The 24,845-nt window shown below is 37.2% G+C and overlaps 1 protein-coding gene across 1 annotated transcript in view; it reads left to right on the forward strand.

Moving 5' to 3' along the window:
- The window catches only part of Nrk (Nik related kinase), a 96,972-nt gene extending 90,046 nt beyond the window's left edge, over window positions 1-6,926 (forward strand). Inside the window, exons 27-29 of the mRNA XM_038315800.1 lie at window positions 625-760; window positions 3,758-3,897; window positions 6,831-6,926. Of these exons, the coding sequence (XP_038171728.1) occupies window positions 625-760; window positions 3,758-3,897; window positions 6,831-6,926 (372 nt within the window). The remainder of the gene's footprint in view (window positions 1-624; window positions 761-3,757; window positions 3,898-6,830) is intronic.
- The last annotated feature ends 17,919 nt before the right edge of the window (window positions 6,927-24,845 follow it).

Here is a 24,845-nt window from a genome sequence, read left to right on the forward strand (position 1 = left end):
TTCCTTATTCTGCTAACCATGAGCCTATGGTAACGTGACTTAAATGAGACAGTCTACGTTTTCTTGAATAGGGGGCATATATAATTAAACAAGCCATAAACAGTATTAAAAGTTGTCCCTTAAAACATTTTAAGCTCAAGTTATTTGAGGGTTATTTTTCCTTTTCTCACAAATTTGCTGGTGATCAAGAAGTATGTATATGATCTGTTACTTGGCTCACATATTCATTATGAAAATATTGCTTAATTTTGGCAATGAATCTTAAATTCAGAACTGTTATTATTTTTCCTATTACAATAAACAATACTTTTGTGGCATTTCAAAATATTTCACTGTGTTCGAAGTGCAGCTTTACTTATTTTTCCAAATTATTATCCTAAGCAAAAATAAAGAATTAAAATCAAAGGCTTTGTGACATAATAGAAACCAACTCTTCTCAAATGTTTAGTTTATCTCATTCTCTTGAATTTAGAAACAGAGGTTACCTTCCTTCCTGCATGTTGAACATTTTTTGGTTTTCAATTAAAGGCATAGTTGCTTCAATTAATGTAATAGTGATAAAATTCTGGACACAAAAATCTTTATGAAACATAATACCAATCCCTGGAAATCATTATATCACAGAACATCATCATTTTACCTGATGGCCTGGGAATTGGCGTGATGCTCTCCTTCAATGCTGAAGCTGCCTCTGAAGAAGCAAATGAACAACTCTACAAGAAGATCCTTGATGTGTGGAAAGATATACCATCTTCCGTAGGTATGTACCAATTTCTTTCTCTGCGATGAGACCAAGAATTTGAAGAGTATAAAATGTGTCCTAAATAAGGTTTCCAGAATTGTTTTTTTTTCTCAAAGCACTGATGGATAATTTAAAGTCTTTCACATTTAAAAGGGACTCTATTTTGTCTAGTCATCAATGTTCTGTTTATAGAGTAGGATTTATGTGAAATCAGTTATATAAAAAGACAGATAGAACTACCTGGAATACCTGTTATTTGCTACCCAGGTAGGTGGCAACATGGAAATCCATTTTTTTTTCTGACCAGAACACTTTATTTTTCTAAATAGCCTAGAGCTATTGGTCTGGGAAATTATCATAATTTGAGATTCTTTTGTATGTTTCCAATGTTTAGTGGCTAGAGAATAGAATACATACCAATAGTTAAAATGTTAGCATGGGTAAATGATAGAATGATAAAATGAATGGCAGCTCACCTGCCCTGTGTGTGTGTGTGTGTGTGTGTGTGTGTGTGTATGTGTGTGTGTGTGTTTGAAGAGACAGTGGGTTATACAAAAGAGATTGAAAGGGAAGGGTAAAAAAGCTATTTGTCCAAACAGATAACAGAATCCTCTAAAATGTCTGTACAGTGGGTAGAAAGTGACACCCACATTATTTTAATGACCAGTTTGAAAGAACTCATTTTTGGACAATTTTTCTATGGGTGATAGTTTTTTGCATTGCATCTGCAAAATCTTTTAATGTTAAGGATTGTCCTGAAAACCTACCCTAATTTCTTAAAACAGGTAAGAATTCACAGAGGGTTTAAAACCATTATAAATGACAGACACTAAATGCTTATGGTACAAATTGATGGGATGTAGGTCAAAAGGAAGTAAAAGCGATGAGTCATGTTATATCTTTTATAGTAATACTTTTAGGAATAATATGTCAAGTAAAAGTAGTGATACAGTCTAGGGAAAAAATGCATCCCCAGAACCTCAAAAAGTATATGAACCAGAAATGAAAGTCAGGTAGCCAAGTTCAAATGGGCATAATCCTAGTATTCATGCCACTAGGTAATCACAAGAGTAAAAGGGATCTTCAATGTTTAAATCATCTCTGGTTCTCAGGCAAGAAAATTTCTAACCTAGATCAAAAAGCTAATTTCACTTGGTAGAATTTGAAAGACACGTATATGTAAAACAGATTATATAAGTCTATGATGTTATTGTTTAGTGCATATTGAGAATATATTACAATATAATACTAATATCAATGAAAGAACTCAGTCTGTTTCCTAACTCCAAACAACTAGCTGTTAACAACTAGCTTAAATCCAGATTTTCCTAAACTAAAATTTACATTTCATTAATCTATGATGTTTTCAACAACAAGGACACTGTTTTTTATTCCCAAATATTTGTAAAGAAGTTTAATTATAGAAAGTTTTACCAAAAATCTCTACTTCAAGATTTCAGAAAACAAACTAGGTTAAGTGGCTGTGTGATGATATAAACACTGGGTATTGGACTCAGTAAACAGACTGTATTAAATTAGAAAGTTTGGCTCTGTATGGCTGTTGAGAAGAATACTATTTTTATATAGTAGTCATGTGAGTAAAATACTCAGATTCATACATGCTAATTCTGTTGCTAGTTACTGTAAGGCAGGCCATTAGTTCTTCGTACTTCCTGTGGCAAAATTTAATTAGGACCCTATATTACACTAATAAAGTTATTTCAGAACAGTTATTTTTCATAGTCAAAATATCATAGTAATTTAGAAAAATTTTGATATTAAAATCGTGTAAGTAATAGTTTTCATTGTAGTGAAAACAGGGATAATACATGTTTTGAACTTTTCTTTGAGGTAAGCCACATTTCTCCCAGTATGCATTTGCTAGTTACTTTTACAGTTTACCTAGTCTTCCATAAGTTATTTTATGTAAATTTAATGTAGAATACAGCAGGTAAATTTTGGTTTAAACAAAAGTACCTGGGAGCATTTGTTAAAAATGGGTGATTTTTTTTTGTTAATAAAAGACATAGTTATAGTGACACCAATTTTCTCCCTTCAAATAAAGGAAAATAATAGATTAAAGAATTTTGCTCTCAGTCATCAAAGTGACAGATTTTGTTGTGTTTTACCTGCAGTTAAAATGTTTGTGATTTTAAATGTTACAATTTACTTTATGTATGAAATTTTATTCCCTATAAATTACATAAAGAATAGTAGCTTGAAAGTCAAATATTTAATAATATTACTTCTTTGGCCATAAAATACTTCACAGAATAAAGGAAGTATGTGGATGTTTAATAATAAGCACTCTGCTTTCAGATAGTATTTTCCTAAATGATATTGTCACAAAGGATTATAAAACAGGCCTAAGAAATTTAAAATGCAATACCATTTTCCTAGATAATTACCCTGAGTTCTGCTTCTAGCAGGACAATTACCCAGTGACATTAGAGTGAGCAAGCTGCCTGTTGGTTCCAGGCCACCTGGCCAGCTTAGGTCCAAAATAATCACACAGAAACTGTCTTAATTAAATAACTGCTTGGCCCATTAGCTCTAGATTCTTATTGGTTAACTCTTACATATTAATTTAATCCATTACTATTAATCTGTGTATCGCCACACGACAGTGGCTTACCAGCAAAGTTTTGACATGTCTGACTCTGGTGGCTCCATAGCTTCTCTCTCTCTGCCCTTGTTTTAATTTGTTTATGAATCAGTTTTCCATGTATGCTACAATATGGGTCTTTATTGGGACTCCTCAACCCGTATTTGGTATGACACTGTACTTCACCAAAACTGTTAACCATTTTTTTTAAATTGTGGGTTGATCAGAATGTCTACAAACAAAGTTGTTAACCCTTGGGTTAGTCTATGGTCTTACAGTATCCTAATACAAACATCAACAAAGATCTAGCAATTCAATGTGGATCACTGTGGGATCTATAGATAATTACTGAGTTTTACCACACTTCTACAAAAACTAATGGTCTTTTGATATTTCCATTTGTATTATAGCTTTTGAGTGTACACAGAGACTCACTGGATGGGACCAAAAGGCTGTTGAAGTGCGGTCCCTACAGTCCAGTATTCTCGAGAATGAATTGAAGCGCAGGTCAATCAAGAAACTGAGATTCCTGTGCACCCGTGGTGACAAGGTATAGTTTATACCCTTCAGTAAAGCAAAAATAAACTAACCATTGACATTAGTTAGACCTTCTGAACTTTACCTTTTGCTCATAAATATTTAAGAATATATTTTTTAAATTGGCACACTATTAATAAAAACAATTTTCTTTTTCACAGTAGAAATAGATTTGGTAAATAATGTAATTTTGTTTCAACATAACCCCATTTCAAAGTAAAAATCTCTAGTTATATTACCATTAAATTTTGATATTTTATTTGGCATGAACTTACATGATTTTTGATCCAAAGTCATTTTCACTTTCATACCAAGAAATTTAAGAAAATATGAAAGCAAATCTGCCTCCTTAGGATGATTTAAATATTTTGGTTTTGATTATCATAATTTAATCACACATACCAGTGACATTCATTGTGATATTTCAGTGCATGCCATCCATGTGAACTAATCAGATCAAGCTCCCTCCATCTGCCTTAGTCCCAACATCATTCCTGATCTCTAGATAGATTTTTTTACCTTTGATATATGAAATAAATCATTAATATTTTGTTTTTGACTTATTTCAATTAATAGTAGTTCTCTAGCTCTATGTAATTTGCTGCAAATGCATGATTTTAGTTTTGGGGGGGGTTGGTTTTGCTTGTTTTGGTCTTCTTCAGTTGATGGGTACTTAGACTGACCCAAAAGTTATTGTAGATAGTGCTCCAATAACCATGGCGTACAAATATCTCTGGTAAGCTGGTACCCAATTGGATATATGAGAACCAGATTACATGGCAAGCTTACTATTTTGTGTTTTTATCTGTCTGGTGCTTTTTGAGCTGCTCTTATACCATTCTCTATGATGGCTACAACAATGCACTCCTACCAACAGTGCGAGAAATTCTTTTTTGCCATCTCCTTACCAGCATTTTCTTTGCTTTTTGAAAATCTTCCATTTCTAGCTTTCAGCATATTCCAAGAATAAGAGAAGGAAGAAGTGCTTATGTTTGTTGAGTATATAACTATATGTTTGGCTTTATGGTTGCTATTTTAGAAGCTGTCTCAATTATATCTTCACAAGTAGGTATAATGAAGACTACAGGAAAGAAAATGAAAATTGAGTCTTGGAAATTTTCTATGAAATTTGATCATTGTTAACTGCTGGAAATAGCTAGATGAGAAAGTTCATCTACTCAATTAACATTTTAAGAAATAATGCTCTGAAGAACTAATCTTAATAGAATTAATAATCATTACCACAGATTACACAGAATTCAAGTTACTATAAGAGAAAGCGGGGCAAACTTGCCACATGTCAACGAAAGGTGCCCGATGCTAAGAACCAGGATTTGAGGTCAGGGAGTTAGGGTTGGAGTTCTGGTTCTGCCACCTAACAAGATGTGAGAACCAGAGAAATTTAATTGATCTTTACTATGTTTCTTTTGTCGGGGGTGGGAGAATGCTGGGCATGGAACCCAGGAACTCACATGTGCTATGCATACACTCTACCGTTGGGTCACATCTCCAGCCCTTGTTTTATGTTTTAAAAACTTAATTCCTTTATTTCTAAGATGGAACTAGTAATTACTGTTTGGGAAAGGAAGATAAATATCTTCCACAAGTATGTAGTAAGCATCTTACAGAGGATTCGGCACGGGAAATGTGCTAAAGTTAGCTGCTTTCTCCCTGTTCATTGTCACCATGCCCTACTAAGTATAACTTTGAATGATGGAAGAAAGCTTTGACTTCCTTCTGATACTTCTGTCTGTTCTGTTCTGATTTTCTTTATTATGGAAGAACCCACCTTTGTACACCATGTTCCTCTCTATTCCATTGGGTTTCACTCATTAGACCAAGGAAAGGAAGAAATGTTGCAATTCAATTATAATCTCAAAAAAAACCAAATTTATTCTAATTCAAATTGTCTTTTTAATACAAGGAAAGAATTTTTGCTGTCACTTGCCATTTGTGCTTATATTTAAAAAGTTATAGGAATATTCTACCTTTTATGGTTTTTTACTTCAGTGAAATGAACTGATATCATAAAAAGTAGAAATTTTAATTCCCTTTCTTCCCTCCAAACTCTCCCATTTACTTCTCTCAGCCATTCAAATTCATAGTCCCTTTTTCACTCATTTTTATTGCATCATAATTTTATAAGCATATATATTTCTAAATATAACCTGTTCAATCCACAAAGTGTTACTTGTATGTATGTATTCAGGGCCGGCTTTCTGGCACTAGACAACTAGTTGGTGTGGTTTGACCTGGTGGAAAAGCACCTCTCCCACTTCCAGTTCTGAGCTTTCCTCAGTTGCCTGTAGTTCTTTGTATAGAGTGGAGGTCTTGAGGGCTTTCCAATCCAGTCCTCGGCTAAAGGAAAGTGTTGTTAACCAAAACTAATAAGGCATTTGAGCCAATGAAAACCATCAATAATAAATATTATATGGCAGTTGGTAGCTGCTAAGGGAAGTAGAAGCATAATTCTTTGGGGAAGGCACTCATAGGTTCCCGGCCTCACACCTGTGCACATATGGTCAGCCCTGATTGGACCCAGTGGGTTATAAATTTTGAAAAGAGTATATGAAGATGGGAGGAAACATGTTGAAGGGACCCAAAGGGAATTGAGCAAGTGATCATGTGATCATAATCCATTGTATAGGTGTATGAAAGTCTCAAAGAATAAATTTTAAAATAAACATAAAGCCAAATAAATAAAATATATGAACTGTAATTCTCCAGACTATGGTGAAAAGGTTACCTTGAATTATGCAATTTAAGTTCCAAACTAATCAAACTTATGCTTCTTAAAATAAGAAAAGTTATTCCAAACAAGATGGCTTAATGTTTTAATTACATCGAATTATAGTTATAAACTGGTACTTACCACTTTTGTTTATTATCTGGCTAACATGGATAAGCCACTCACTGATGATGCTTTTTCTCTTTATTTCTTTAAAGCTGTTCTTTACGTCTATACTGAAGAATCACCACAGCCGGGTTTACTTTATGACCCTTGGAAAACTTGAAGAGCTCCACAGAAGTTATGCTGTGTGAAAGATCCCGATGATTTCTTCCACCATTTACATCCATCACATATATGCCATTACATCCTAAAACTCCAGTTTTCCCATTAGAGAAACATTAATCAGAGGCTTTTAATGTAGCACATCATAGTTTCAATGAGAAGTGCAGCTTTAGAAACAAACTTCACTATAGCAAGCTCTGTGTACTCCAATGGTGTACAATATCTTTTGCACGAACTTTGTAACTTTTGTTACTGTGAATTCAGACATTACTCTTAAGACAGTTTGGACAGTATCTGTATTCAGATTTATAGCATGGAGTATAGAAACCTGTTATAAATTACTTTACAAGGAACTTTCAAATAAATTGGCCCTAAATAAGCTTTTCCAAAGGAAAAAAAATTAATGTAGGTGATTTTTTTTCCAAGCAAAGTTAGATTGAGAGAAAAAATATAATAAATTTTATGGCCCAGACTAAGGTTGAACAACCTGCATACAAAAGGAAAACTATAGTGATCAAGGGGGAAATGCCACCCAATTCTTTTTCATAATAAATCCACAGTTGGAGACCAATTGTGATTTTTCCCCTTTGTTAAACTGGTTTTCTCTGTATAAGAAGAAAAGGAGAAAACCTCAGATGTTTGGTTCCCCCTTCCTAAAGTCCCAAATATGTGCAATAACTGTTTTTACAACCTACTAAACAATATATTTACTAGTTTGAATACAGGACTGAACTCCAATACACATGTACTGTAGAGAGGTTTTTCTTTTTAAATACTTCTAAGTAGGCGTCAAATTCTGTCCCCATGATTGGCTGGGTTCTGAATTTTATTATCTAGCTATTACTATGACCATCAGACAGCATTGAATATTTTCCCAGTCCTACATTAAACTATATAAAATGCCCTTCCAGGTATTAAACAAAGCAATGTGACAAAATGAAAAGAACATTGGTAGCTAATGGTTGCATTTTCACATTTCTATCACTACAAACCAAGAAATAAAAGTCGTCAAGTGATAATCTCAAATTTAGTCATTTGCTGTAAGTAAATTACAAGAGATTTAAAATAACATTGATCGTATATCAAAGTCTGCAAAATTGGACTAGTGAAATTCATGCCAGTCCATACCCAAATATTTTATAGACGCCAAAATAGGTGATATTTGATCACCTATGGTAACTGCTACCTGATAAGAAAGCGTGATTTATACCTATCCATCCTCAATGCCATGGTTAGTTCTGGGGCGAGAGAAAAAGCCACAGAACCTACCAAAAAGTATACCTCAACAAGCCCTCTAGTTCTGCTTCTGAAATCTGAAGCCTTTTAAACTACCTGGTTAACCAAAACAGAAAGCAGCTGACTAGTGTGATTTCCTGGCAGTGTATCATTTCCTGGAGCCTCTGTGCCAGAAATGAAGATTTGCATTTTTCTTATGACTTCTATCAAGAGTGCAGTAGCTCAGTGTTCAGATTGTAGAAGAACCTAAATCCCCAAGCGAAATGTGATTCACATTTCTGTTACTGTGACACAATAATGTGATCCTAAAACTGGCTTATCCTTCAATGTTTACAATTCAAATTACTTTTTTTAAGTTCAGTAGTTACTTTAAATAAACAAACTTTAATGTCAAATCAATACCTTAGAAGTAGTTTTCTTTTTTAAAAAAATAAAACTTTTGTACACCAAAGGCCGTGGGGAACTTGGTGCAAGTACCTCATCGCTGAGCAAATGGAGCTTGCTATGTTTGAATTTCAGAAATTTTTCTCATTTAAGTAGTATGTAGGAAAGTCTTTTAAGAATTTTTCTTCTTCATATTTACTCAATTAAGCTTATAATAAGTTTTATCTTAAAATCATATGTTTAAGGCAGTAATACATTAAAAAAACAATTTTAGCAACTCATCTCCTATTGCTCTCCAAGGCAAGTATTCCAGCAAGCACAGGAAATAGCAAGCAGAATCTCCAAAGTTGTCCCAAACCAACCACACAGGAAAGATTAGCAATGCACTGCTGTGATTTGAAGGCTAATGCGTTGGTGAGGAAAAGAAGGTTGACACCTAGCAAGGAAAAGGAAGCCTCGAGCATTGGGTGGCCAAGTATGAACTAGTGAAATAGTTGAAGTAGTTCACTAGTAATAAATGTCGCTAATGAAGATTTCCAGTTTAGGTGTACATCTGTGTAGGATCTATGTCATTTCCTAGTCTTTCTACTCTGTAATAGAAGAAATGGCATATGTACTATACCTTGTAACAGTACCGAGAAGGCCCAGCATATCACAAGTGTGGAGAGGCACCCCTGCAGGCCAGTGTAACTAGGATTCTGGTTGGAAGCATGAATATTTTGACAGGTCATGAGCAACACTGGTGAGCGTATGGTTTGATTTAATGGTGGTTTAGTTTCCTTAAATTACCAAAGCACTTGTAATAAAAGAAACTGCAAAATGTTTTGAAAACAGTTCAAGAATAGGACCGATAGCAAAATTTCTGAATGGATTAATGGGTTCAAGCAAAGTAAGACGCTAATAGCAAGAAGTAAAAATCAAAGCAATAAAATAAGCAAATCAGTATCTCTCCTACACTTACATCCCTTCACCCAAATTTTAAAATGCCTAAGATTAAATTCGTTTTGAGATAAACTGATAACTAAGTGATGTTTTCTGCAAAGATTCATTGATTTGAAGGCTGGACAGATAACTAGATTAGTAAAGCCCATGCCCTATGGCTCTAAATTCAATCCCCAGAAATCACATAAAAATTCCAGTCATGGTAGTGGATACTTTCAATTCCTGTGCTGAAGAGAGTTAGACCAGTAGATCTCTGGAGCTTGCTTGCCAGCTAGTCTAAACTAATTGGAGAGCTTCTGGCCAATGAGAGACCCTGTCTCCAAACAGGTGGATGGCATTCCTGAAGATGACACTGGATGTTATCTTCCTCTCTCTCTCTCTCTCTCTCTCTCTCTCTCTCTCTCTCTCTCTCTCTCTCTCTCTCTCTCTCTCTCTCTCTCTCTCTCTCTCTCTCTCTCTTTTCTCTCCCTCCCTCCTTCCCTCCTTCCCTCCCTTCTTCCCCTTTAGCTCACCTTCCTCCCTCTCTCCCTCCCTCCCTCCCTCTCTCCCTCCCTCCCTCCCTCCCTCCCTCCCTCCCTCCCTTTCTCCCTCTGTCTCCTCAATAACACATACACAGACACACATACACATGCATACACAGGCACACACACACATGCACAAACACACAAAACACAATTCATTCATCTGAGACGGTCTTGATAAGATAATGAATGTTGCCACATACTCTCAATGGGATCTTTTAAGTACTTTTTGATTTGTTTCAAGATATGTGCCTGTTTGAATCACTTATATTCAAAATGTATGGAGTTAATCTTTGAGACTCATTGTTTGATTAGAAACTCTGTAATGGATCATTGTTTGGCTTCTTAAATAAAAATTTGCAGTTATTGATTGGTGTCATTATTGAAATACACAGTGTCTTGGAATTTGAACTCATTTGAGAAATAATTTCTTTAAGAAACAACTAAGAATCTACCAATTAGTGTATATTTGAGGGTCTCTCTGTTGCATGGTTCTGGTCAAGGAAACCTGTATCTATCTAATAAGAGCACTTTCTGTAAACTGGGGGTGTGAACCAGTAAAGATCTTGTCATTCAAGCATGAAGATGTCAGTGTGGAGTCCTAAAATATTGGTAAAACAGTTGTAAACCCAGCACTGGGGGAGGGGATAAAAAGTGGATTCCTAAAACTTGCTGGCCAACCAGTGTGGCCAAATCAGAGTCTTTGACTCAGAAAGACAAAAAATAAGGTGGCAAGAAACCAAGGAAGATGCTCAATGTTGATCTGTGCCCTTCGAGTGCACATGAACATATATAGAACACACACACAACATCCTATGTAAATATCTCTGAGGTTACCCTTGTATAATTGGAAGCTAATAACATTTCCTCTAGATATGTGGGACTATAGGCATAGAATCACAAAGGATAGAATTAGACACATTTTGATTTAACATGTAACACCGGTGGCCACATAAGTATAGAATCATTCAGTACGGGCAAACCCAAGCAAATCTCAATAATATTACCTTCCCTAGTATCCCACCCCAGTATCTTAATGTTTGGTTGAGACGAAAAGTAAGAACCTTATGCAAAGAGAAGAGTACATATTTGTAGTTTATTAGTAATTATAAAGGGGTTTGTAAAAGCTGATAATTGAAGAGAGAAGAAAGCATAAACATGGCATTGTCACTTGATATGTATATTTAGAAACATCAATCTGATTCAAAATAGTAGTTCCAGAAGAGGTAAAATGAATTTATGTGCAATTACATTTTCAGAAGCTTGTCATTACTACAGATAAACACAAAATCAGATTTGGAGCTGTCTCCCTCAAAAGGGAGGCCACTATGACCTATATACTTTAAGGATCATAGGTAATGAGGGTTTTCTTAGTTATAGCAGGCATCACAACATAAGGCATTTACTTTCTGGTATACAAACATTTGTTTTGGATGTGGTCCTTTTCCACAAATTATATTGTTGCATCCCGAGATATGTTTTCTTTTACAAATGTTATGTTACTATAAACATATGTTCCTGTGTTCATTGAAGGTACCTTTCTAGTAGGTAAATTATTTTTAGGGAGGAAGCTATTAAAACAAGCATTCCATACAAGAAAGATGAATCTCTAGCAATCAATATAATGGGGTCAAAACTGATTGAATTACCAAAATGCAAAGTTATTTTCCATAGGTAAAATTAAAGTTATATGACAAGCTGGGAAAATATTGGCTACATTTGATATTGCCCATTGGTCTATTGTCTATACTCATCCAAATAGATACTTGATAGCTTGAAGTGGCTTTAGGGTTTCTTGGGCATGAGCATCCATGAGAGTCTTTGGGCTAGGTGCCCAAATACTTTGGGTCATAAACCTCCCTGAGTAATAGCTTTGCAAATTGTAGTTCATCATATACTTTCCACTCCTGATTAATCTTTCTCCAATCAGCCCTTTAATCTGTCTGCACCCCATCCCATTTCATGTAAAATTAATTATGTCTTTTCATTCACTTTTAAGAATGACCTGATATAATCATGCCAATGAACTTAGACTTAAGAAGAGTTCCATTCATGTTCTATTATATAGCCCCTTTAAATGCCTACGATTTTTAAGTATCTCTCATGAGCTGTGTTGAATTACTTAGCCTAGGTAAAATGAACAAATATATATTCGTTCCATATATGACCCCAGTGACAGACCAGAGGAATGATTACACCCAATTGGGCACAGCTTGATGAATCATTGACTCCACTGATTGACTTTACAGAACCTGAGTGATGAGTTACTGGGCATGGGTGATCATTCAGTCTGCTTCATTTTGTGGATTCTTTCGGAATTTTAAATTCAATAGGAAACTTGGGAATTCTTTTAGTCAAAGATAGCTTGCCAAGGTTTGATACTCATCATGGCCCAGCTAAGATTTAAGCTCTACAAAGTTTGGCTTCAGAATATGTGCTGTTCCTTAGAATTGAGAAGAAATGAATATCAAGATACTTCAAACAATATCTTTCTGCAGAATCATTAATAAGTCCAGTTTTTCATCTACTTGTCAGTTGTTGGAGGATAAGATTATACTTATTTGACATTAAATCCCACTGTTTAATTTTAAAGCATGGGTGTGGATGGAGCCTTAAGTTGGTGAGGGCTAAAGAGATGGCTCAGTTGGTAAGAACACTTACTGTGCAAGTATTAAGACCCACATTGATATTTTAAGCACCCATTTAAAATTGAGGCATGGAATATGTGCCTGTAATCACTGCTCAGGGTTTGCTGGATGCCAGCCTAGCTCCCAGTTGAGTGAGAAACCCTGTATCAAGGGAATAAGGTGGGGAATGTTAGAACAAGACAACTGATGGTCCTCCTCTGACCTCCATAAGCATGTGTAGGTGGGCACACTCAGAAGGCTGTTATTATCCCGAACAAGTGCATCTTTTTCTCACATGGGCACACACTGAGAAATCCTGTTATAGCCAATTCTGCATTTGTCTCTGTTTATCACCTACAAGGTTAAGTGAGGTTATATCATGGGCTTCAGTTCAAAGAATGTGCTTGCTTGTATATTCAAATATCTGTCCAAACTGCTTAAAATAACAAGTGGTTTCACACGAGAAACTGAGGGAATTTGGTTTCAAATGTTGGAGCATGGTCCCTCAGGCTCTCCGATTACAAGTACATGGATTGTAGGATGACTTCTTGTGGTCCTGAGTGCCCAGTACCTTCAGCCATATTGCAGTTCAGTTCAAAGGAAAGAAGCTAGTCTCCTCATTTCATTCACATCTCAGAAACTGGAGTTGGGATTCTGATATGATTTGTGATGGCTTTTATGACAAGTTTTTCTCCTTTTAAACTGTTTTTTTTTCTTTGCATCTAATATCCACTTATGAATGAATACGTACCATGTTTGTCTTTCTGGGTCTGGGTTACCTCACTCAGGATTGTTTTTGTCTAGTTCTATCAATTAGTCTGCAAATTGGGAGTGCAGGGTTGTCAGAGGGAGGAGTGAAGGGAAGGTTGAGTTGGGGGAGGGACAGAGAGGGAGAGAAAAGAGAGAGGTATCTTGATACAGGAAGTAATTATGGGATTAGGGAGAAATCTGGTACTAGGGAAACTCCCAGAAATCTACAAGGCTGACTCCAGTTAAGACTCCTAGCAATAATGCAGAGGGTATCTGAACTGGCTTTCTCTTGTAATCAGATTGATGATCACCCTAATTGTCATCATAGAACCTTCAGCCAGTAACTGGTGGAAGCAGATACAGATCCACTGCTAAGTACTGGGCCGAGCTCCTGGATTCCAGTCAAAGAGAGGGTGGAGGGATTATATGAGCAAAGGGATCAAGATCATTATGGGGAAACCCACAGTAACAGCTGACCCAAGCTAGAAGAAGCTCACTGACTCTGGACTGATAGTTGGGGAACCTGTATAGGAACAAACTAAGCCATATGAATGCGGGTGACAGTTGTATGGCTTGGGCAGTCTGTGGAGCCACTGGGAGTGGGACTAGAATTTATCCCCAGTGCGTGAACTGACTTTTTGGAGGGATACCATGTTCAGCCTTAAATACAGTAGGGAGGAGCTTGGTCCTGCCTCAATTTGGTTGACTTCCCAAGGGAGGCCTTACCCTTTCTTAGGAGTTAAAGGGTGAGGGAGTGGGAGGAGGGGAGGGAAGGGGAACTGTGTTTAGTATGTAAATGAAAAAACTTTTAAATAAAAATTAAAACAAAATGTTTTTTTATTTTGTGTATAATGTGTGTATGTATGGATTTAGGTGTGCCAATACACTCCAGCAATATGGCATTGGTGGAGATCAGCATGAGACTGAGAGAGCAAAGGACAATTACGTGGAAACAGTTTTCTCCTTCTGATTTACATGGGTTCTGAGAACCGATCTCAGGCTGGCAGGCTTGAACCAAGTGTTTCCCCCACTGAGCCATCCTATTGGCCTTGCTCTTCTGGCCTGCCTCCCCACCACCTTCCTTCCTTATCCACCTCCTCTCTCTGATTTTTGTTTTTTTTAGAGATAAGAGTTTCTCTGTGTAACAGCCCTGTGTGTTCTAGAGCTTGTTCTGTAGAGCAGGCTGACCTCAAACTGCCTGCCTCTGCCTTCCAAGTGCTATAATTAAAGGCATGTAATTAAAAGGCATGAACCATGCGCTGCTGCTGCCTCCTCCTCCTCTTCCTCTTGCTCTTCTACTTCTACTACTTCTTCTTCCTTTCTCTTAAGAGAGGGTCTCATTAGCAAGCCCTGATCTGAAAGTACCTATGTAGAATAGGCTGGCTTCAAACTCATATAGATCCTGCAGCCACTGGCTCCAGAGTTCTAGGATTAAAGGTTATGTCACCATGCATAGTCTTGTTCTGGCTTTTTTCCCTTTCAGTTTTTAATTTTTTAATTTTTAATAGATTTTTTCATACAGGTCTGATTACTATTTCCCCTCTCCCAACTACACACAGCCCCTCCCCCACTTCACCACTCATAAAAGTTCACAACTTTTGTTTCTCTCATTAAAATACAGACATCTGAAATAATAATAAAATAAAGTAAGATAAAATAAAAGCAGATAAATCTGGATAGGACTACACAAATAATGGTAGTAACTGCCTGAAAACTGCATTGATGGAGTTCCCCTTTAAGTCAATCTGCTGTTTCCTGTGTGCTCTGGCACCTTGTGGGACCTTATCCCGCTGGAAGGTGGGTGCAAGACAGAGTGACTGGAATCTCAGTGAGGGTCTAACTACCACCTCCAGCCATTCCTTCAAAAAAAGTGGCTCTCAACTTGTGGGTTCCAACCCCCACAGGTAGGAAGGCTGAGAATCAGTGTTCTAAAAGTAGACACCAATAGGTCCGGTCATGGGAAGTTTTCCTGTTAGTATTCCGAACTGAGCTCATTTCACGGTGCTAAAACAACTCTGTGTTGTCTGAAGAAGTACACCACACTTCACCCGTTCTTTCAGCTTGTAAAATTTTTCTCATTGCTCTTCTGCAATGATCTTTGAGCCTGGATGGGGATGATTATAGATGTTTGATTGTTTTCTCCCATTTAGGACATTGGGCTAGCATGATACAGCAATAATCAATTATTCTAATTAGAAGTATGACTAGTTATGAGTCTCTGCAAAATATATTATTTGTATTTTGATAGATAAATCTTGCCTGAAGACCAGAGGTAAAGTTAAGGCCACTAGAGGTTAATGGTGACACACACTGTTAACCCCAGGATTTGGGAGACAGAGTAGTACGGAGTCACATACTTTTAATCCCAGCAGTAAAGGGAATATAACCTAAGAAGAGAAAGAGGCTGTCGGTTTTTTTTATTTTATTGATATTTATTGAGCTCTACATTTTCCTCTGCTCCCTTCCCTGCCTTTCCCTTCCTCCCTTCAATCCTCCCCCAAGGTTCCCATGCTGTCTGTTTTAATATGTGGTCACCAGCCTTAGTAGAGGTAAGACTTATCCAGTAGCTTGGCTGCTTAGCTTTTCTGGTTGGGGGGTTGAACCCCAATTTTTTTTCTGGGATTTTATTATTCATGCTACATTTGGCACCCAAAGTTTGGGGTACAAATTCATGAAAAAGCCTCAAGATCAGAAAAGCAACCACAAACTTGTATTCAGATTAAAGGTATATGCCACCAACACCTAGATTTATTTCTGCATTGATCTTGTGTAGCTCAGGGTGGCCTTGAACTAACAGAGATCCATTTGACTCTTATCAAAATACAAACAGTATACCATTACATTTCCCCTTTTTGTCTAAAAAAAGAAGACTATAAAGAATATAAGAAAAACTACATACAATAAGTACAATACTATATACAACATATACAGGCAACAAGTACATAAACAATGTCAAGTCTATTTGCATTTGACAAATTCGGAGAAAATACTCTATATCTATTCTACCTTGGTGAGTCAAAAGTCTTGAACCTAATTTACTTTCTATCATAACTTGCTTTCTGCATCTGGTAAACAAGGAAAACTATAACTATCTAGTGTTCAACTCTCTCAGAGACCCAAGAAGTGCGAGCAAGTGACTTCCAAAAAATTTGAGTAAAGACAGAAACAGCTGGAGTTTATTCCATATCCATTATCTTCTCCGAAGTAGATTGGTGATGCCAGGAGTAGACATGTCTCATTGTCATAAAAAAGAAGAACCTAGGTTATTAAAACATCTTAAAGTCCATATTCTGTAGATCTCTGGAGTGTTTGAAGATGACCTGTCTATCTAAAATATATCTTTGTTTGACCTTGAAAACATACCTAATGTGACTACAAGTTTGGTTATACTAGGTGATTAACTACTAAACTATATTTCCTTATTATCCAGAACAGTTGATAATAATAATTTTCAAGGACCATACATTTGCATTACATTGTTAAGTGAGTTATATATGTACAATACCTTGAACAAGAGTACAAATGCATGTATAGTATGTTCTAACAAAACAAATCTTAATATATAAAATTTGTATACAATATATGAAAGTCCAAACCAATGTAAAACATTTAAAACTAGTAGCTGTTTTTTAAAAGTAAATTCAATAATCTTTTTTATCTTATCATATCTATATCCTCCCTTTTACTTTTCAGAGTAGACTCAATAATTTACCCTTTTATCCTATCATATTTATATCCCTTTTTTCTTTTAAAATCAAGAACCTTGAATTTAATTTCCTTTGCTTAATTGTTTTTCCTGACTATTACCAATAATATCTTGTAACTAAGCCCCTAAACAATGACAAATATTCTTAATCCATTGAATGACCAAAAACCACCCACCCCAGCCCTTGGGAATGTGGGTGTTATATTCTTAAATTTATTTCCTGCAGTCTGGGGGGCAATGGTATCTTTAGGGGATCTTGAAAAGAAATTTGGGCTAATTTTCAAGTCCTAGGAGAAGTAGCTCAATTATTTTTTTTGTCCAGTCATGCATAATGGGAAAGTGCAGGGCTTATCTCAAGTCCTGGCTACAGTAGTCTGTTAGGCTGTATCATCTCAACTAACTACGTCAAAATTATTCTGAGCAGTTTTTAGTCCAAAGCCAATCTTTAGGAAGTGTTTTTTAGCTTAGTGGTGTTATCATAGTCCTGGAGGAGTTGTTGTTCTAAGGCTCCACCCTCCTTATGGAGACTTCCAAGGTCACTGTTAGGTGTGTTCATGGTTCAGTGCAGAAAACTGAGAGACACTCAAACCTGAAATCATATACAGGAAAGTACATGGAACCTTTTTCTAGAATTAATTAGTACTCTATATGACCATTAATATCATGACAAAAAGTTTCATATATATATATATATATATATATATATTTATATATGTGTGTGTGTGTTTTATATGTTTTATATGTGTGTATATATATATGTTATAAATCTTATACCTTAAGAAAAAATGTCAAAGGGTCAATATAAAACCAAAGGATTATGAGTTGAATAACAATAAAATAGCCCTTAAATTTTTGTTTTCCTTCTGTCCCATATTGGCTGACATTTGTCTAGTGGTGGTGTCCTTGTGTCCTTGTGAATGTGCGCTGGCAGGTGATCTACAGCAGTTGGAATGTTAGGCATTTCCTTTGAATGGTCTGCTCTTGGATGGTAGTCAGGTCCTGTAACCAGGTATTGCCTCAGGGTAAACTACTGAGACTCAGGCCTCTTACTAAATTTATCGAGGGCTGAGTTCTACTTTGGCAGGTGATAATGGTTGGAAATAAAGAACTTCTTTTGGGGACCTGTCCATACTTAGCTTATCATAGCTGGCACCCACATGAGTCTCCCCTAAAAAAAACTCTTTATTATAGGATAGTAATCTATGAGTCTCCCCTAAAAAAATAACCTTTATTATCAGTAATTCTGAGCTAGTGTGGGATTATTTTGTATGTTCTACCATAATCTGGTGCTGGAATGTGGGGACCAGTCCACAATTTTGGGGATTGGTCTGTCAGCTGCGTGGCCCACTGGGCACTGACTCTCCTGTCCATGGCTCTAGCAAGCCCTCAGACACAGCAGGCTGCTGCTGCTCAGCTTTTCCTTGCTCATGACCCACATGCTGCCTCTCTGTGCGATACACACCAGGCCACATGCTGCTGCCTGTGATCCCTGTGGTGCACATAGTCAACAAATTGTACTGACAGAAAACTTTGGGTTTTCTATTTTTCTTGGGCCCCAACTCTCAGAATCATTTGATCGCCTTAACTGCTTTTAATTTGTTAAACAATGCATATTTTTCAGTACCTAGGTAAGCAACACATGTTGTTCACTGCTGGTAGCACCTCTTGGCCAAGTGGCTACAACTGTGACACCTGCTGGCCAATAACGATTATTACATATGTGTGTATGTATACTTTCATGTGCATGTGTATTTGTGTCAGTGTGTGTCTGTGTGTGTAAGTGTGTAAGTCAGAACTTCACATTGGAGAGTACAGAGACTGATGTTCCTATATCTTCCTCAATAAATCTTCAATTTCTTTTTTGAGACAAGGACTCTCCCTGGATAGAATGTTAAAACATTATGAAGCTACAGTTACCCTGATACCAAACCCACACAAAGGCTCAACCAAGAAAGAGAATACAGACCAATCTCACTCATGAACATCGACGCAAAAATTCTCAATAAAATACTGGCAAACCGAATCCAAGAACACATCAAAAAATTATCCATTATGATCAAGTAGGCTTCATCCCAGAGATGCAGGGCTGGTTCAACATACAAAAATCTATCTATGTAACCCATCATATAAACTGAAAGAAAAAAAAAAAAACATATGACCATTTCATTAGATGCTGAAAAAGCATTTGACAAAATTCAACACCCCTTTATGATAACACGAAAACCCAGGACTATATGCCTTAAATTCAATTTGAAAAAGTTGACTATATCCAGAACATTTCTACCGTCATTGAACCACTGAGCACATTTTGCCATGCTGATGGATTTAACATGCTGTCTGGAGCTGAACAAGGACTTGGTGGCAATTCTTCCCTAATAGCATACCTATGACCTTCCAATAGTGAGCATGTTAACAAGCTGGAAGCTAACTTCCTCTTCAGTCCAAATTAGATTTCTCTATGTTCTTCAACTAGAGATCCCATTGTCATTTCTACAACAAAAAATGATTTAACATCTAGTTCTGCAAAGTAACAAGAGCAATATCCTATTAGTATGTGACTTCAGAGGTTTCCCTAGTGAGCAACATACCCAAGAGGTAGCCTACCACATGTTTTCATGTGCCAACCTTATGGCTTCTAAAGTCACCTTTATCTACCTATTCAAAATACCTTCTTTCAAACTTCTAACAACTCTCCTAATGTTTGTAAATAAAAACTTTTGTAGGATTTTTCCTCAGGTACTTTGTTAGTTCTTATCTATACCTCACCCAACCATAACATTCCTGTACCTGCTGTTCCACTTTGTAAGAACTGATTTCCCATCATCATTTGCTTAGGTGTGCTTGCACATTTCAGATGCTTTTCTAGACCTGTGAAGCATCCAGAGCTTAGTTTTATATAATGAAGCATTGCTATAAAAGTGAGCAGGATCTGAAAAGTCCAACATCTATGCATTCCAGCAAGTGCCAACTGGTCTTGGGATTTATTAGCTATGGAGGTTTAAAACATGGGATCAAGGCACAGGAAAAGATTCCACTGCTTCCTTCAATTGTCTCCTCAACAGAGCAAAATGGGGCACAGCCACGCAGATGAGGAGCTCTGTTTTGCCTAACTCTATAGATCACTATCATGGTCTGTGAACCATTCTGCTTCTTCATTTTTGTGATGTTTGGGAAAGAAAGATGGTTGATAGGGAGAGAGAGCATGAATAGACAAGAAAGATGTCAAACTTCTGGCTTCCTCACAATCCTGACCTGAAACAAAGGTCTAAAGTGCTGGTTTTTTCTTCTGCCAGCAGGGCCCTACTGCTGGTGGACCAGTCTGAAAAGGACCAGATCAGTACATATTCACATCAAAATTTTGGGTCTATCAGCCTCCCTGTTTTTGTTCAAAATAATCAGCCCTAAAATAGAGAGAAGAGATACCTCAGAGAGGAGAAAGTTAAATCCCCAGCCCCAACTTCAGCTTCTAAAGTCCCCATTCGGCTTTACTGAGGATCTTTCTCTCTGTGTGCATCTCTGTATCTGTTGTTTCTGCCTGTCTCTAGTCTCCATTTCTGTCTCTTCCTCTACTTCTCCCTCCCTCTCTTGCTCTCCTTCCTTCCCCTTCCCTCCTCCTCCCCTCCCCGTGTCTGTGTATGTATGTATGTGTTGTTTCCCCACCTTTAATGAATTATCTTTCTTCATCAGCTCATCTGGCTGCTGAGATTTTCCCCTGCTCTGTTGAGAATTTTTTCTTTTGTCTTTTAAGTTTTTAACTGGCAGAGGAAACAAATATCATCAAAGTCCCTCAATGGTACAAAGATGTTAACTCTAGGGCGCTACCAGGGAAGCTACTATGCAATCTCTCCTCCCTCCCTCCCTCCCTCCCTCCCTCCCTCCCTCCCTCCCTCCTTCCCTCTCTCTCTCCTTTCTCTCTTTCTCTCTCTCTCCCCCCCTCTCTCTCCTTTCTCTCTTTCTCTCTCTCCTTTCTTTCTTTCTCTCTCTCCTCTCTCTCTCTCTCTCTCTCTCTCTCTCTCACACACACACACACACACATGGATGCAGCAGGGTTGGTTTCTACTACTTGGATTAACAAGAGCCAAAGGATATCAGAATCATGCCCTCTCTGGTTGTGCAACTACACATACCACTTAGCACAAGCAGTGTTAATGCAAGGTGCAAAATAGATGTAAAATAACAGAAAAAATATATATAATGGATTATATTGCATAGACTCTTTTAATACTAACAACTGTTGCCTCTAAGGAGGGAAATGTTACCTGGGTGAGTAAAATACCTAGTTTTTTTATCACCTAGCCCTGTTGTACTCTTAGAATTCCTACATACTTGGGATAAAACTATTTTGCTTATTTTTTAATTTTATAAATTATTTCCAAAGCCTAGGTATTATTTTAACTATAAAATATTGGGGAAGTCCTTGCTCTTGAGAAAGTCCTGTTTCTACATTCTACATGGCATGATTTAATATTGTCTCCTTACTCAAATCTTCTATATCTGAATATTCACTGGTCCAGTGGAATAGTATAGGGTGAAACAGAGCAGTTGCCGAACTTAGAGCAGACAAGGGTGAACATGATACTTACCTGAGCTCTCGTGAGACAACTTACTTATTGTTTGGATTTTATGGCTTGACTGTAGCTTGTTTTAAGTAAGTGTTAGATCAAATGTAGCAGGTAGAAGCAGCCTTTAGTTTGAGGACCATTTGAACCTCTTCGAATCATTCTTAGACCTGTGTCTATGAACTATGTAAACCACTAAGTGGTGCTATAAGCTCATGTTTGAAAAGCATGCATCCTGAGTTCAGTTATTTCATATAATGATTTCTTAGACTTTTTAAATCATAGCAGAAAACTGTAGGCTGTTTTCCATCCAAAGTCTCACCAACTTCTTTGAAATGAGTACTCAGAAGCTAGAGCTTGAGATTGACAGGTATGACCACATACAAGGACTAGAGGTGAAAGACGAAAGAAAACAAAATTTTATTTCATATAAATAACCACACTATTTATACCAACTACAAGATTGTAATACAACCACAACATTAGAGATTATTGTCTTTTCATTTAAAATCCCATTCTCCTTGTATTTAATTTGCCTATGCTCTATGAGCATTGAAAATAAATGTAAAACCTTGATATACTAGAAAGCTTAAAGGGATAAGCACCTAAAATTTATATTTACTAAACCTTTGTTAACTATCTCACAATTATAATTGGAAGCTCTACTTTTCATCTATTGTTTTCAAATTCTTACTATCTAGAGTAGTTAGTAATGATAAAGAGAGGCATTGTCTCACGGTCATTTTGCTCTTGGGACATTTGGCAGAATCTAAAGGCGATTTGGTTACCACAACTGAATGAAGGTGGTATAATTGATATCCAAGGGGTAGAACCAAGGGAGAGAAGGATACTCAGGAAGGAAATAAATAAGAATAGAGGGAGAACTCTAAATAAATAAATAAGGGGGGCTGGGGAGATGCTATAGTTGGTAAATTGCTTACTTGCTGCAGAAGACTTAACTCCTGTATTCATCACAGCACCAGGGAAGGCAAAAAGGACAATTCCTAGAGCTTGCTGGCTAGCCTCTCTAGCTGAACCAGTAAGTTCCTGGTCCAGGGAGAGTCCTTGCCTCAAAAAAGAAATTGAAGAGTTATTGAGGAAGATATAGGAATATCAATCTCTATACTCTCCAATGTGAAGTTCTGACTTACACACTTACACACACAGACACACACTGACGCAAATATACATCCACATGCAAGTATACATGCACCCATATGTATATATTTACTGGATCTTTGTTAATTAACTACCTCACATTTATAATTAAAAATTCTACCTTTTATCTATTATACACACATATATATGCATATAACAGATACAGACACACACAGAGAAATGGGGGGAAACGATAAAAAGAATAGATGAATTGAGCCAACTTCAGAAAGACAACCATCATATTTCCTCTTATACATCATTCGTAGATTTTATATAGTCACCTAAATTCATGAACGATCATATTAAACAAAAGTAGAAATAAAATTATCTTGGAGGAAATGGACACAAATCAACGGAATGGAGACAAGTGAGAAAAGCGGGATGAGGAGGGCTGAGAAAAGAGGGAGGGTGCGGAGGATGTGGTGGGAAGACATTATACAATATTATAAAATGCTCATTAGACACGACCGATATGCATACATGACTGATAAAAATAAAAAGTACAGAGAATAAAAAGAAGCTTTGGTAGTGAGGATGGTACTTTTTGACATAGGGTCTCGCTATTAGAACCTGCCATAGCTTTGTTCTATTCTTCCCGCTTCTGCTTTCTGATTCCTGTGATTACAAAAAAGCTTGATTTGGTTTTCAGCCAGTTGGTCACATACAGCTACTGGGATGTGTCATCAGTCTACTCAGAAGGTTAATATTATAAGATGTGCCTATTTCATAACTACTGTCGTTATTAAATTACAATATACTGTAGCATGAATTCTAATTGATTTTAATAATAAAAACACCGAGTCAGAGGAGTGAACGCTGAAAGATTAGAGAAGCAGACCAGTCAGTCACTAGTTTACCAAATTCTCAGACTGAGTGGGTGATCCTCAGAGTGAATGCCTTGAGTTTCTGTCTCCTCCTGCCTCATATACCTCTCTCTGTCCAGACATATCCCTTCCTGTCTCCATCTCCCTAGTGCTGGGATTTAAGGTGTGGGACTCCCAAGTACTGGATTAAAGGTGTGAACCACCACCACCAGACTCTTATTTCTTTTAGACTGGATCAACCTCATGTAGCCCAGGGTGACCTGGAGCTCCTAGGGATCCACCTGCCTCTGTCCCCCAAATCCTGAGATTAAAGTTGTGTGCCACAACTGCCTGGCCTCTATGGCTAACTAGTGGCTTAGCTCTGCACTCTGATCTTCAGGCAAACTTTTATTTGTTAGATCACAAACAAAATATCATCAAGTAACTTATAAAGAACCTTCACCTGGCGATGGATGGAGACAGAGACAGAGCCACACAGTGGTGCACCAGACTGAGCTCCCAAGGTCCTGATGAGGAGCAGAAGGAGGGAGAACATGAGCAAGGAAGTCAGGACCGCGAGGGGTGCTCCCATTCACTGAGATGGTGGGGCAGATTTATTCGGAGCTTACCAAGGCCAGCTGGACTGGGACTGAAAAAGCATGGGATCAAACTGGACTTTCTGAACTTGGATGACAAGGAGGGCTGCTGAGAAGCCAAGGACAATGACACTGGATTTGGATCCTACTACGCATACTGGCTTTGCGGGGGGGGGGGGGGGGGGGCGGCTAGCCTGTTTGGATGCTCACCTTCCTGGACCTGGATGGAAGGGGGAGGAGCTTGAACTTCCCACAGGGCAGGGAACCCTTACTGCTCTTTGGACAGGAAAGGGAGGGGGAGGGGAGGGGGAGAGGGGTAAATGGGAGTCGGTGAGGAGGCAGAAATTTTTAATAAAAAAATATCGCTACAATATACAGATATGTTAGGAATTGAAAGTCAGGCTGAACATCATAGACAAGCCAGACTAGATAGCATAGAACTTGCTCCTTTCTTCAAGGTGAAGAAAGGATATTAATAGAAATGCCCAAAGACTATTTTAAATAGATTTCCTGATTTTAAGGCCCCTCTAGTAATCCAAATGTTCAAAAAAATTGTACACTGTGCTACAAGCATATTGAATCACTTTTAAAGTACTTTTAAAGTACTGCATATGAGTGCATGTATGTTACATGTGAATAACAGTATATACATATAATCAAGAAACT

Source organism: Arvicola amphibius, chromosome X (genome assembly GCF_903992535.2).
Source record: "Arvicola amphibius chromosome X, mArvAmp1.2, whole genome shotgun sequence".
NCBI lineage: Eukaryota > Metazoa > Chordata > Mammalia > Rodentia > Cricetidae > Arvicola > Arvicola amphibius.